Source organism: Barbus barbus, assembly GCF_936440315.1.
Source record: "Barbus barbus genome assembly, chromosome: 1".
In the NCBI taxonomy this organism is placed as follows: Eukaryota; Metazoa; Chordata; class Actinopteri; order Cypriniformes; family Cyprinidae; genus Barbus; species Barbus barbus.
In genome coordinates this window covers 39,786,924-39,802,775 of record NC_136729.1, presented here as the reverse complement: position 1 = coordinate 39,802,775, position 15,852 = coordinate 39,786,924, and the positions used below count along the sequence as shown (strand labels likewise).

At 40.3% G+C, this 15,852-nt stretch overlaps 2 protein-coding genes across 2 annotated transcripts; both read left to right on the top strand.

Annotated features, from left to right (window-relative positions):
* Positions 1-1,714: 1,714 nt before the first annotated feature.
* On the top strand, positions 1,715-7,535 carry LOC306872209 (junctophilin-3-like; the record flags this gene model as incomplete). Its single annotated transcript, XM_079420696.1, has 5 exons — positions 1,715-2,096; positions 4,000-4,762; positions 4,985-5,109; positions 5,369-6,681; positions 7,455-7,535. The coding sequence occupies 5 exons, from the start codon at positions 1,715-1,717 to the stop codon at positions 7,533-7,535; spliced, it is 2,664 nt and encodes an 887-aa protein (XP_079276822.1).
* A 2,810-nt stretch (positions 7,536-10,345) lies between these two features.
* On the top strand, positions 10,346-15,683 carry LOC306873027 (uncharacterized protein). The gene is made up of 2 exons (XM_079422019.1): positions 10,346-10,515; positions 11,672-15,683. Exon 2 carries the CDS (start codon positions 11,924-11,926, stop codon positions 13,694-13,696), a length of 1,773 nt encoding a protein of 590 aa, XP_079278145.1. The 5' UTR covers positions 10,346-10,515; positions 11,672-11,923; the 3' UTR covers positions 13,697-15,683.
* The last annotated feature ends 169 nt before the right edge of the window (positions 15,684-15,852 follow it).

Here is a 15,852-nt window from a genome sequence, read left to right as displayed (position 1 = left end):
GGACTCATCCATGTGAAAGCTCTCCCAGTCATAGAAGCCAAGTAGGGAAAAAATACATTAATTAAAAGGCCAGTGTCAAATAATCAGATATTTTTTCTCATGCAAACAGCACTCATCATGCCAGTGAAGAACAGCATTCAGGCAAGACCCAAAATGGAATTTTAGAGGCTGTTTAATGAATATTGATCTTAGCTCATCTGATTTTTATTGCTGTTTAAGCATATGCATACTGTATAACATTTAAAGAAGGAGGGCCTTTAAACATTTGTTCCTATGAGTATAAATTTAAAAACTGATGCAATAATACATCTTTTTTTTTTTTACTCTGATGAAGGTGAATGTATCTTCGAAAACAGAGGGGGAAAAAATCATGTATAAAAACATTTATCTTTCATGCATTCCTACAGAATGCATTAATACCAGTGAATAACATGCACTTTAAAAAAATGTGCATGTCATTTATTAGCGGTTCATCCAGCTTTGCAGTTGTTTTATATTAAATATAAGATATATATCAATTAAAATGAAAATAGTACTCTTCCTTTAGGTTCACTTTAACTTGAATATGTGTGTTGAGCATGCTTCAAAAGAATTTATTTATGCAATTAGCATTTCACTTGTTATTGCATTTTAAATTTCATGAGAATCTACCATATATTTGCATTTCTTATTAAATATTACTTGAAGCCCCGAGAAACAAATAACATGATGCTGTAGAAATAATTAGAGGGTATCATAAGGGAAATGGGTAATTAGGGAACCCATTGTATGCATATGACTTTCTTAGCCTCTATCCCTTTAAGAACAACAAGGAGAGCATGAGTGGGGGAGGGGAATGGGTTGGGGTGGAACAGTCCTGTAATGAGCATATTCTAGAGACACTCAGCATCATATGGCTTCAGACCATCATGGATACCCACCTTTAAATATGCACGCAAACATGAAGGAGGAGAGGACCAAAGAGCAGGACTAAACCGATTTTTGGCGCTTTTAACCAGTCTTCCAGGAAAGAAGCTTCACCACTACACCACAGCTGGAGCCCAGAAGGGAAAAGAGAGAGCGAGAGGGAGCAGCATTAGGAAAAATGCTGTGCCAGATTGATCTCATTTAACACATAAGCGAGGAAATACTGTAATTTTATTTGGAAAACATGATCTAGAGGGAGGCCTAAACACCATCCATGCTTTGAGGCTATGGATGCTCTCCCGCATTTCTGCATTTTTGTGAGACAGAGCGGTACGTTTGGGGGCCGTGTAATGTCTGATTGAGTGTATCAATGCTGCTGCTGTGTGGATCTCTTTGGCTGTGGAAAAAAACTAGGCCTTGTTTGCCTGCTGATCTCCACGCAGGAAACGCGGAACGCGGCTGTGTGCCTCAGCCTGTTGGGACCGTGCAGAGAGGAAGGGAGAAGCTCACCATCTGCATGCCCATTGGAAGTAGCATGCACAATAAAGACATCCATTACCAAAGGCCATGCACAAACAGGCAGGAGCTATAACACGAGGACGGTAGCCTGGTAGATTCTGCTTCACCCCTTTAAATCGTCTGGACTTAAAAGCACTGTTTTTTTCTATACGTTCAAAATCTACTTGAAGGACGGGAGGAATATCGTTGTAACACTTCCTGTCTAGTTGATAGCAGTCTTCCTTTTTTGCTCGACAATTGCAATTTTTCCACTTCACATTCTAAAGATTTGCCAAAACCTGTTTCATGCATGTCCACTGGAGGCAGGTTTGACTTTGATGATGGGGGGTCGTACTGTGGAGGGTGGGAACAGGGCAAGGCGCATGGCCGAGGGGTCTGCACGGGTCCCCAGGGCCAGGGGGAGTTTGCGGGGGCCTGGAGCCATGGATTCGAAGTTCTTGGAGTTTACACTTGGCCCAGCGGGAACAGTTACAAAGGAACCTGGGCGCAGGGGAAGAGGCATGGCATTGGAGTGGAGAGCAAAGGGAGGTGGGAGTACAAGGGGGAGTGGACACAAGGGTTCAAAGGCAGGTACGGGAAGTTGGAAAGTACTAGCAGCGGTTCCCGTTATGAAGGCACCTGGAGCAACGGCTTACAGGATGGATACGGCTCAGAGACCTATTCGGACGGAGGTCAGATTCTAAAAGTATTTGCTGTGTTCTGGTAGCAGGAAAGAACCGATGTTAAATCATTAACTAACCATGGTACTACCTATGGTTACCTATCTGCTTTTAAAATGCTTCCCGTATCTTTGGGAAGTTGTTCAGTTGATGTCAAAGCCTGTGCTTCCAATCAAGCCTACAGTATTTTGGCACACATTCATTTGTCATTTGGTAGAAGCTAGTTAAATTTGGCAGATGCTTGAAGCAAAACCAATGGAAAACCACTCATCTTTGCATGTAGCAACTTATATTATATGATCTGTAAGTTGACAAGAAACAGCACTTGCATAGTCGGAGGAGAAAACAGCCAGGAATTAGTCTATGAAATAACAGCATTGGGAAATAGAAAGTGTTTTAAAAGAAAGCTCTACTTCCACTTATATAACACTGTAGTCTAATAGGGAGACTGCTTTGCTTCAGAGAAGTTATTAAACATATTTTAGGCTTACAGAAAATAATAGAAAAATGATAATTAAAACATGCTCTACAGCATGTGCTTTAAAGCATAAAATTTCACCGTATTAACTAATTTACCACGCGTATCTGAAGCACAGACGCCTCTGTACAGTAAATTACCATGGAAACCGACCTACAGCAGGTCATTATGTTTCACATTCTTGTGTAATCCGCTTCTTGACGTGTTACAGAGATTCATGCGGAAAATAGTGTGATTTGGGCATGAATCATGTCCTTGTACACTAGAACGGATTATTTGGGAAACAGAAATATACATTTACGTTCGCATCACTGTAATATTTTGCCGAACCACCCAACAATAGCGAGATAACTCATGTCAAACATTTCAGCACCCTGGACAGTTACTATCGCCACGCAGCATCTGTTACAATTCAGAATGTCACTGTATCAACATAAAGCTTCGCATTTATTCGAAAACGTTTCTCGAACGTTCCAAATTAGTTTAGAAAATCATGTAATGTCTAAACGAGAAACATAAGTCACCTGAAATAGAAATGTGAATGTGTATAGTTACTCTAATTGGACATAAATTTACTTGTTATTTTTATTTAATGTGTTTCAAAAGCGGCGACTTTAGAAGTAGTAACCATTGTTAAGCAGAGTAAAAACTTAAAAAGCATATTTTTTTTTTTTTTTAAATGTATTTTGAAACAGGACATTATTATATGAAATGAATATTTACTTATTTAAGATGCATAAATGGATGTCACATGACACAGCTTGACATTATTTTAAAAGACTAACAGTGAGCTCTGTAACGGCGTCATTATGTATATGATACAACAAGGTTAAGCCTCCCTTAAGAAAATTAACAAATATGAATAAAATATGCAAATATGGCAGCAAGGGTCAAATATGTTACAATAAGGAAATGCTACAAATTGTATCATATTTCCTGTTCATTTCTGTCACTTTTGACATTTAATAATAATATTTTTTTTTTTTCAGATTTTAGTAAATGTACAGTGTATAACTTTGAGATATAATAATAAAAAATACAGACACAAAATTAATTTCTATTATCCATTCCATTTGTGGTTGTGGCACATTTGACCATAGTGGGTCTTTTTACAGCAGTTAATAAATAAACTATACATTTATAGATCTGTTGTTTGTCTCATATACAGTAAATGTAATAAGTCTTACAAGATACATATCCAACATTTTAAAAATCACTTCAAATTTTTTAATTAACTCAAATTAGCGTTTTGTCATTGTACACAATGACCTCATGAATCAGGAAGATTCTGAGATGCAAGTAGGTGTTTAGGAAAACATAGTGGTTTTTAATTTGTTGTCATTTAGTGTTTTGGAATGAAATTAAATCAAAAGGGCCTATTGTACAAATCAACTGAATAATGATATGAACTTTGCTCTATCCCTGTTCCTCTCACAGGCACATACCAGGGCCAGTGGTTGAGTGGTATGCGTCATGGCTATGGAGTGCGACAGAGTGTGCCTTATGGCATGGCAGCCATCATCTTCTCCCCTATGTGCACCTCCATAAACTCTCTACGATCCGATCACAGTGAAGGGGCCCCCACTCCAGAAGATGGCTCTGGTGTCAGTGGGGTATCTGGCAGCCCAGTGGGGCGTAGTGGCTTTGTACTTTGTGCTCACAGTGAAGCGGACAGGCACAGGAAAAAGAAAGGACGTTTCCGACAGTCCATACTGAGTGGTTTGAAGCTACGGAGGTCTGAGTCCAAGAGCTCTTTGGCCAGCCAGTTAAGCAAGCAGAGTTCCTTCTGCAGCGAGGCAGGTATGAGCACAGTCAGTTCAGCTGCCTCAGACATCAACTCCAATGTCAGCTTAGGTGAAGCAGAGCCAGGGGGCAGCGTGGATGCCACTGTCACCGAAACATATGCTGGCGAATGGAGGAATGACATGCGATCAGGGTGGGGTGTAAGTCATCGCTCTGATGGACTTCACTATGAAGGTGAGTGGTTTGGAAACAAGCGGCATGGCTATGGCTGTACCACCCTTCCAGATGGAACAAAGGAAGAGGGAAAATACAAGCAGAATGTTCTGGTGAGTGGAAAGCGGAAAAACCTAATACCACTCCGTACCAGCAAAATCCGTGAAAAGGTGGATCGTGCTGTGGAAGCTGCCGAGAAAGCTGCAGACATAGCCAAGCAGAAGGCTGAGATTGCATTGTCCAGGTAAGATGAAATAATGTCTCAAAAGAGCACAATTCTAATCACAATTAGGGAGGGTCTAGAATGTGTTACAGAGATGATCATTTGAGCAAGACACTGAATAAACTGAATAAAACAATTACACTAACAACTGAGTAAAACCAAATACCAGCTTACTTATGGTTAAAGATTGGAGGAAAGTATGTTCAATAACAAACGAGAACCAAACTTTCTTACTTTCGTCAGGATGAGCCATGCTATAGGAAAGGCAGAGGCTGCAGAGGGAGTCGCACAGAGAGCCCTGGAGGAGTGTCGTCTGGCCAGGGCCATAGCCAAAGAACTTTCCCCCTCTTTCCATCATTATGAGAATGGTCAGTGAAAAAAAAAAATAAATAAATAAATAAAACAAAAAGAAAACCCGCAATCCAATTCAGATGAAATTATGTAACATACTTCCCCAGAAAGCACTATTCTGTATCTGTAATACATAAGAATGGAACTGTTGTGTACTAAACTGTAGTGTTTGCCCAACATTAGCAACGACCAAGTCTACTTCCATCTTTGTTGATTATGATGTTATTTTATAATTCATCACTTAATGTGACCATGTCTGTCATTTCTGTTTACTAGGACTGGAGTGCCAGAGACAAAAACATCAGGACAGGAAAGAGAAAGACCTGGAGGTGATCTCGACTGGTACAGACAGCCCTGAGCTCTGCACACCAGACACAACACCCCCAGCTCAGACACCTGACCTGAGCCCAGTTCTAAGCAGCCCCTCTTCACCTCCCTGCAGCCCACCTACTCATCGCACTAGGAATGCTTGTTTCATGCGGCAGAGCGCTGTGGATGAACAAGGAGGGGCCAAGATTCAGGTTCTAGTAGAAGGTAGAGGCATGGACACCATGAGAAGTGGGGCCAACAGTTGGACTGCTGAGATGTATCCTCACAGAAGAGGAAGCAAAGGGGAGAGCAGTCGCTCCACAACTCCATCCTTGCTGGAAGAGGAGATCGGTCATGTTAATGGACATGAGAATTCCTCAACTCATCACCCATGGGAGAACGGCTCCTCTAATCACAAGCCGATTGAGCATGTGGCCCCTGAGAAGGTGTGGGATCAAATGTCCTCCAATCAAAAGCCCTGGAAGCATGTTTCCTTAAATCAAAAATCCAGGGAACATACAATTTCCATGGAACGAGAACGGGAGCATAAACCATCCAATCACATATCTGTTGATTGCGACTCTTCCAAGTTCAAACCACAGGTGCACATATATTCAAATCACAAGTCAGCGGGTCATAATTTGTCCAATCACAAGACCAATGAGCATGCTTCCTCCAATCACAAACCAAAGGACTTTATTTCTGCACATGAAAAACCACACGTTTCTTACCATTATAACCCCCAAGAGCATGGTTCCTCCTATCACAAACAACATGAGCATGTCCACTCCAACCACAAGCCAAGAAAGTCCTTTACCAATCATTCGATTGGTGAGTCTAGCTTGAATGCATACCAGCTGTCAGACCGTGGAGCCAACAACTCCACTCTGGAATGGACTGTTGAAAACAATTCCCAGTGGATCTCTTCCCATTCACATCTGCAGGAGAAAGAAGGGGAAAATGATTATCGGGTTGAAATGAGGTTCCAGCCCCAAGACTCCGTTTCCCATGAGAGCTTTGGCTCTGGCATGAAATGCTCGGGTCTCCAAGGGCACAATTTGCAGAGACTACGTCAGCGAAACCATGAAGGAAAAGAATGGGGTCTAGCAGCCAGAGAGGGGTCCATGGACTCTGTGCAGATGCTTGACACCTTGAATGTTGGGGTTGATGTGGAGGAATGGCCTTTGCACAGGGACATTACGCTTTCACCCGCTTTAACATCTTCTCCAGAACTACTGGAACAAGAAGGAGAGCATCTGAACCTGATGAAGACAAACTCAGTAAGTAAATAGCGTGATGGCCTTTGGTAATGAAAGGTGACAATGTTCAGTATGCCTTATGCTATTGTTTAATGGAGCATCATATTTTGGTTCTGGTAATAAAATCACATTCCACATAGAGAAAATGATTGTGCTTTATACAGTGGCTCAGTTCTGGGTGTAGAACTACACTACCCATAATTCAGAAGAGAACTCCACCAATCAGAGAAGCTATGCTCCAAATACACTCAAAAGTGACCACTCATTCCCATAAAACATTGCAAATGACTCAATTAATCAGTCTGACTATTGAGCTACTAATGGAGTTTTTAACAATAATATAATATTTTTGTATTTAAGTTCTATATTGTTAGATAGTTCTATATTGCTGATTAGACTCCTTCATTTGCAGCGCTTCATGGGATGTGTAGTTCATGCCGTTTCTAATAAAATAGTTAATGCCGGATGGTTTCAATCAAGGCTTAGACCTCTGTATTGAAGATTTTGCAATCCCTACGGAGAAAATGAATGTAAAAGTACTTCTGGAATCCAGGCCACTGAAAACGTGGATGCTCTTAGGGCTCTATATGCTGTGTAAAATGTTACATTATGTATATTGCACTTGGAAATATTAGGAAGGAGGAAACAGTATCTAATAAGGATCTGTAAACTGATCTAGCTAAATGTTACATTTAGTGGAATAAAGACACTAGTATAATACTTTTTAATGGTTTAAATATGTTTAAATGCGCAATACAGTGTTTCTAATAATATATTTTACTCTCTTTCTGCAGGGCTCCAGCTCTGTCCTGGTGGTCATGGTGATATTACTCAACATTGGTGTAGCCATTTTGTTCATTCATTTCTTTATTTAATCATATGACCTATAGAATGTCAATAACAGCATTGATCATCATCAAGAGTAAGATATGCACACAATGCACACTTAGCACCACTTCTTAATATAAGGAACCCAAAAATCACAGTAGTAAATGTCTGTGTAAGTTGGGCAAGTCTATGTAATTTGTAAACTTCTTTTATGGTTCAATTTATTATATAATTCCATTATAATCCATTAGTTAACTTTGCTTACTTTTTCCTCCATTCATAATAAAGGTCCATTTACAATATTCTGTAGAAATGAAGTATTACACACATTTAGGTTTTTTAATATACAGCTTGTCTGATATGTTTTACCACATATTTAACAGTTACAAAAGATTATTTCACACTTATTTGTTTTATTTTCAAATGCACATAAGGCCATTATTGAGTAATGAGACTCTGAAGATTAATGTGCAAAGACGGTCTTGTGGTTTTATGTACTATGATATAGTTGATGTAAGATGCAATTCACACTTATATATAACCAAGACTACATGCCCTCCCTCCCTCCCTCCCTCCCACTGTATTCCAGGGTACAGCCCTATATGATCGCTGCCGACGCTCATTACGTCATCCATAGCAATCAACCCTCTCATCTACATACCCAGATCTGACACACCTAAGTCTGTGGTAACGGCTATCTTAAAGGGCTTCATCATAGTGCATTCCCATTAAACTCATGCCATTTGAATCAGATAAGCCTGCAGAATTCTTTCCACACTTACAAATCCCGCCTCACTGAATTTCAGCACAATCCAGTCGTGTAGTTCGTTTTGACTCACCAAAAACACATTCACCATTGAAACACTGCTATGCCAAACTCACTACTAAAGAACCTTCTGTGTTTTCTTGTACACCACACAATGTCACATCTGCTATGGGACATAAAAGTACAACAGGGGTGCAGCAGTGGCGGAGTATTCCGGCTCATCCTCGATAAAGGTTGAGACTGTTACCTAATGACCACTGCTTTCAATATATATGATTACTATATATGATTACTGAACAGTTAACATATTTTAACAAGTTTGCAAGATATCATTGATATGCTGAGTGCCTTTTTTAATTGAGAAACCATCCCAGCGAGCAGGTTATGTACAGATGACCGCTCGTACAGAGGTCACGTGAAATGGTTTGTCTCTCTCCCACCCCACCTTTGAACAAATCAAGTTGGCTTAAGAACTGAGCCTAAGCCTGTGGAGATTTTTACAGCATGTTTGTTAGCCTGTTCTCTTCTGCTGTTACTCTGTGTGATTTTCTGCCTGTCTCTCTGTCCAGCAACTTAGATAACAATTGGGACTGAAAGCAGTGTAAAAATACCAGCTTATGTTTCTCAGTGGGACCTGACTGACATTATCTAAAATAATGAATGATAAACTGCTATTGTATATTTTATACTACTCATCCAGTGATATAATGTTGTGAGATCATTGCATGCCTAAGCATGCCCTTTCTTACGCAATGATTTATGAGATTGTTTCCAAGTTATGTGGAAAATTAATAAAAATGTTTGAGGTTATGTTGTGACTTATGGTTGTCAAAAAAACAGCAACAACAAACAAACACAGTGTTCCATTTTTATATCAGATGTGGATTTGGTAATCAACAAATAAAGGAGCCCTGGCAAAAAGGTATTATGAGGACATGAGCCACGCGTACATACATGAATAGAAGAAATTGCTATGCTAAATATGGAGTTTGTAGTTTCACCTTACCAAAATTAATTTTGAAAGTGGCAGCATGACGCCCTGTATGGAGGCTGTAGGACTGGAAGTCCCACCTTAGAGTTAAAAGAGCCAGTCTTATTTTTGTTTATTCTAGCGTGTACATTAGCTGAACTAGCCTAAATTTTAAGTTTTGTCACTTGATGTGGTTTTTATGACAACACTGTTGACAGATTTTATTTCTGAAATAATTTTGACCAAAACTTGTGGAGATTTCAAGCTCTCTTCGTTCAAATAGATGTAGCTAGCTGTGTATGCATCCCAGGGGCAGTGGACTGAGTTGAGAATTTAAAAGTACTCATTATATTCAGGGTGTAACCACCTTTAATATGATGAGTTATTTTAATATTTGGTTACATTCTTGATAATATTAGACTGTGTTATCTTTCTGTAAACTGTATGGCCTGATTTGTATTTCACTAACACCACAAACTGTAGGGGATTCACTGATCAATGCCCTAATAATACACCAAGAATAAATTGTCGGTTTTAACAATAATACATGACATTTTAAAATACATACATACATGATGGATTATTTTGAATAATTCCTAAGAATCCACTAATTCAGATTTGCACACAGAGAATATAGGCTATGCATTAGGCTACAGGAGTCAAACTAAACTGTATACAAAAATCCCTTACGAAAATTAGCCATGGTTTTATTGTAGTAAAAGTGTAGCAACCATGTTTTTTTGGCGTACTTATTATTACCATTTGTATAAGCACAGTTTTTTTAAAATGTTAAACCACGGTTAAACTATGGTTGGTTTAGCAAAGCCATGGTTTAACTATCGTATCCGTGTTTTTTTTATTATTTGTAGTAAAACCATGGTTAATTTTCGTAAGGGATATGTATTTCAGAATATTGCACATGCTACTCTAAAGCCATTCCATAAACGCTGCAGCGCCATTGTGAGGACAGACTGATTTCATCATTTGATTATTTTAAAACATACCTACAAGACATGCTATCGTAAGACAGAGCGAGCGATTTGAACGATTCGCTAAAAAAAATCAGTGATTTTCCATCGCCTTGATTCCGCCCATATCATCGGGGTGTCCGCCTTGTTCGAGGGGCTGGTCATAGAGGTCCGATGCGTCACGTTTATTTGGGCCTTCTGCACCCACTGGCAGGCAAGCGCCCGATTTTTTTCTCTCCCTGTCTTAAAACGTCCTGTATATATTTATTCCAAACGTGAATCTTCGTGAAAACAATGGCATCGACGGAAAAACGCGACGCAAAGTAGGTTAAAGCCAGTGAGGTGGCGGCTGTTGCCTCTTTTAAGGCAATAGCTACAGTTTAGCGTACTGGTAAACACACTTGCACGGGACTTTGCGTATCATTTGCATGCAGTTTTGCAGACGCGTTATGCATTTTGCAGATAATGTTTGTATTGCATGTGTGTTTTGTGAGTCATATAAAATGTAGCGATTGCAGACGGGCGGATTGTTATAGAGAAGAGCATTAGCAGCGCTGGCTAACCCTGGCTGCAAGTGTGCATCGGTCAAAAGCTAGCTGAAGTTTTTTTGCACACAAACTGCGAATAAAAAGCAAGGAAACCGTTTTATACTAGGCCTTACACTATGGCTTTGCATATGGATTTCTAATACACGAAGCAAGGCTTATTTTCTGCATTAAGAGCATCAAAGGAAATTCCAGATCCCCCCCCCCCCCCCCCCATATTAGTATTGTAGTTCATATATAGGTTGTTCTTGTCAAGTGGGTGAGCATGTTGTAATGGGAATTTTGATTTGGATTCCATTACACATTGGACCATAACAGTGATATGCATTTGATTGGTGTAGTAGCTTGAATCTTAATCACTAAGGGTGTTTTTTCTTCTGAGTTTATTCCATAATCAGTATCAACAGAACTCAGGGTTCCCACAAGATATCAGAGCAATTTAAGATTGCAAAAAGCCATGGAATATATTTTTATAATTTCTTATTTTATCAGCTAGAATTTAGCTTTTTGAATTTGTCTGTTTTCTCAGTGAGATCTAAATAATGCAGTGGTTCTAAACCTTTTGTCACTTCTTCTGCACAATTAATTTAGTTTTGTGAAATTTCAGTTTCTATTCTTTCAGTAAACAAAAACAAACAAAAAAAACTTGAGGGAAACAAAAATACATTTGAGGTCGGTTACTTGTATATCTTCAGTGACGTTAATTTAAATTAGTTTATTATTTTTGTAAAAGAGTTTATTTTGAGAAAGTTAAGGCTGAGCTGAGTCCCCATGGTTGAGAACCATTGATGCAATTTAATACTAGTATTATTTATAAAATCTGTAATTGGAAAAATGCATGTTTTTTTGTTTTTTTTTAAGACGTGGGAGCCCTGAGTAATTATTGCGTAAATTATTTGCTTTGTGTAGTAACCCACTGTTTTTATTATTGCAGGTATGCATTTGGAGACCATTCTTTGTAGCTTACTGGAGAAAATTTCAGACGCCCCCCTTGGATTGGTATTTTACTTAAATTCCCCTTGTTGAACACTTGCACCATGAAAAAGCTTACCCCAAAATCTTGACCCTCTCCACAAGACTATTTTAGTATCATTTGTTACCTTTCTAATGAACTGACTATAACTTGTTGGAACATTTTTGTGCAATCACGTCCCAAAGTGCTGATCCCTGAAAGCTGAATTCATACATGTACAGTGGAAGAATGACAGAAGCATGGCAACAGCAACATGCAGTGGCCCCTCCTCCTGTTGGGCACCCCCTTCTACAAGGGGCAGAGAATGCTTTGGGCAGTGCTGCATATGGTATTGTCCTACAGGCAGACCCTGCTTTACAGCAGTCTCAGCATGGCCAACATGCACAGCAGCACCCGCTGCCAGCTCAGCAGCCTCAGCTGCAGGTGGGAAGTGAAGGTGGCCACAAATGTGGTGCGTGTGGCCATGATATTTCGCACTTGGCCAATCCCCATGAGCACCAGTGCATGGTTAACCAGGACCGTTCGTTCCAGTGCACTCAGTGCATGAAGATCTTCAACCAAGCAACGGATCTTCTGGAGCATCAGTGTGTTCAGGTTGAGCAGAAGCCGTTTGTGTGTGGTGTGTGCAAAATGGGATTCTCCCTTCTCACGTCTTTGGCACAACATCATAATGAGCACACTAATGGAAATAATCCAATGAAGTGCTCTATTTGTGAAAAAACATACCGCCCAGACTCCTCCTCTTCTAACCCTCAGCAACCCTCTACTGCTGAGACATCCAGTGATGGGGCAGACATGGGTTCCTCTTCCACTACAGCTTTCCAGGGCTCCGACCGTCCATATAAGTGCTCGGTGTGCAATAAGGCATTTCGCCACCTTTCAGAACTCTCACGTCATGAAAGAGTGCACACGGGCGAGAAACCCTACAAGTGCGACACTTGTGAGAAGAGCTTTAGTCAAGCTTCTCATCTGGCGCACCACCAGCGCACTCACAGTGCCGATCGGCCATACAAATGCGCCGTTTGCGAGAAGACCTTCAAGCACAGGCAGCACCTGGTACGGCACATGTACGCTCACTCTGGCGAGCACCTTTTCAAGTGCAACCTGTGCGAGCTTCATTTCAAGGAGTCGTCCGAACTGCTGCACCACCAGTGCCAGCCGGCTGGAGAGCGTCCCTTCCGCTGCGCAGCATGCGGGAAAAGCTTCAAACGGCCCTCGGACCTGAGGCAGCACGAGCGGACCCACTCCGAAGAGCGCCCTTTCCAGTGTGAGGAGTGTCAGATGAGCTTCAAGCAGCAGTATGCCCTTGTTCGCCACCGTCGTACGCACAAAAACCCAGCAGATCGCCCTTTCAAGTGCAATCAGTGTGACAAAGGTTTCCTGCAGCCTTCCCACCTGCTGTACCACCAGCATGTTCACGGTATCGAGAGTCTGTTCAAATGTGCCGCTTGCCAAAAGGGCTTCAGACAATCCGGGGAACTTCTAAGGCACAAGTGTACAGAATCAAACTCTGGATCGAATGCTGTGGAGAAGCCGTACAAGTGCGACGTGTGTGGGAAGGGCTACAAAAAGTCATCAACGTTACAGAGGCACCAGAACTCCCATTGCACCGAAAAGCCGCTGAAGTGCTCGCTCTGCGGCCGCCGCTTCCAGTCCTCATCTGATTTTGTGCAGCACCGATGCGACCCTGCTCGGGAGAAGCCGATGAAATGCGCTGACTGCGAGAGGCGCTTTAAATATTCATCCGAGTTGCAGAGACATCGAAGAGTCCATACAGGAGAGAAACCCTTCAAGTGTCCCACCTGTGACAAGGGATTCAAACAGCGTGAACACTTGGCCAAACATGGCATTGTCCACTCCCGAGAAGCCCAGTTCAAGTGTGTCTGGTGTGGAGAGTGTTTTGGAGAGCTTGGGGCCCTTCAAGAACATACAGTTCAACACACTGCAGAAGGAGGGGGCTATCCTGCGTCCTCGTGCATAGAGTAGTTAGTGTCTGCTGTCGCTCCTTACCAAGCGAAAACACACTTTGCACGTAATAGCAACATGGCGATTTACTTGCGTATATTTAGTGAAAGCGTCCGTTTTACATATCCCACAAGCATTGCAGTACTTGTTGGACTGGTAAGGAACTACATAAAGTGTCAGCTTGTAAAAGTCTTGATGTACCGCTGGGTAGATTTTGGCAACATTGCATCTACTCCACAGACAGAAACTTGCCTCATTTCTGCATAAACCACATTGACGAAATGATTGCTACTCAAAAATAAGCTTGTATAAATGAACAATTTTGTCTCATGTGCAACTCATTATACATACACCATGTGCTAAAGACTGAAAGCTGATCGGTTTTACAAGGAACTGAGGATTTTGGTTGATTTCTGGTTTGTATCTAACATTGTCTAAAACAAGAAGAGAATGCAGTAATGCATCTATCAGTGACAGCTTTTCCAGAATAACACAAATTGGTACACAAGATGTTAACATCCTGGATCTGCTTTTTGGTCCTCATGCAATTGACCACAACTAGATGTTTCATTGCATTGCTTTTATCTTTTTCGTTCTAATTATTTGGCCTTGTAACTTTTAAATTAACTGCTTTTTTTCCAGTGTCTCCATCTCATGCTTCCATGTTAGCTATGGTACACTGTATGGCCATCTGGACAATATACAGTAGTGATTGTATGTATTCGTAATGTATAACTCCCATCACCTAACCCATGATGTAACAGGGTATATGTATGCATGAATAGCCTAAATAATTTATACAGTTTGTTGTAATCTGTCATTAGTGCAAACTGCTATGTTAACTTGTAGGCAAAGGACTACACACACACAAAAATATTAGCCATTCTTTTTCTCTAGTGCATTTTGACTCATCTCTAACAATGGCGCAATAGTTTGCAAGCAGTTCTGAGAGTAAATTTACAGTAGTACAAAGATTAACAGTTACTTTTTAACTGCCAGGCAACAGAGAACAACAATGAAGTATTTTTGTTTGCAGATTGCAAACAGATGGTGTTGCGTTAGCTAAACAATGCTGTATAATTTGTAAAGTTATCTGTACATGGATGTTTTGTATCGCTTTGACATGAGTACAGTGCTAGGATTTAGTATCTGTTTGTGTATCATCATACTGTAGACTGTGCATGTGATTGTTTCCTCTTGTGAGGATATGTTGGTTCTGTTTCGGTGTATTATTCTTTTGCCACTTGTTCGGTTTCTCTGCCACAAATTATTTCTTTACTTGGTATTTCTTCAGTTGGTATTTCATTTTGTGCTTTCCAAACTGGATCAGTTGACGGTAGAACCATTGATTTGGGTTAAAATACTAAACCACAGGTAGATTTGGACGCAGCTTTTGTAATTATAAAAATAAATAATTTTAAACAAATTCAAGAGTAAAAATAAGGAATCTAAAAACGCAGTATTAAGCAGTAGTAGTGTTTTTTAAACTTCAAAAACATCTTACAATGCAGTGTCTAAATGTCTACGCATATTAATTGAATCCATATTAATGATACATTTGTATTATCCTAACATCTTGAATGTAAACATTGCAAACATCTATTTTTCCCTTTCGATGCCTCTGAGAGCCTTATTAACATTAATGGCTTATGTGTCAGTATTGTTTGTTCTGTTACAGATTTGTGTACTCTCATGTGCATTAAATGCAGAGACTGAATGGTGTCATTGCTTGTGAAGCAATATTTTTGATGCGAGACTGTTAGCGGGTTGAATCAAATAAATGATTTCCTTTTTGTATTTGAGCAAAACCAGAGGTTACCCCACCATCTAGCACCTCCTCCTGTATGTCACTCAAGCCCATCCCTTTAAATGTATGTGTTTCTAGATAAGGCAGTGAAGAGACTCAATATGTAAATATGCCATAATGTTGTTTTTTTCACCCCACTATCACAAAAGTGTGGCATGTCATAAATACAAGGCATTTACAAATTAAATGTTTGTAAACATAGCTAACCGTTGTGTTATTTGTGAACCAAATGGTAAAATGACTACAGACCGTGTATAACTTTCAGACTGATTTGAGTGTAAAAGTGTAGACTATTCAGTAGAGTGAAATATTGTTAAAGCGAACAGTATTATTTGGACATTAATACAGCTATCCTGCATTTGTTTGTTTT

Excerpts from the sequence above, each read along its gene's own strand:
- LOC306873027 (XM_079422019.1), top strand. The coding sequence starts at position 11,924 with ATGTACAGTGGAAGAATGACAGAAGCATGGCAACAGCAACATGCAGTG.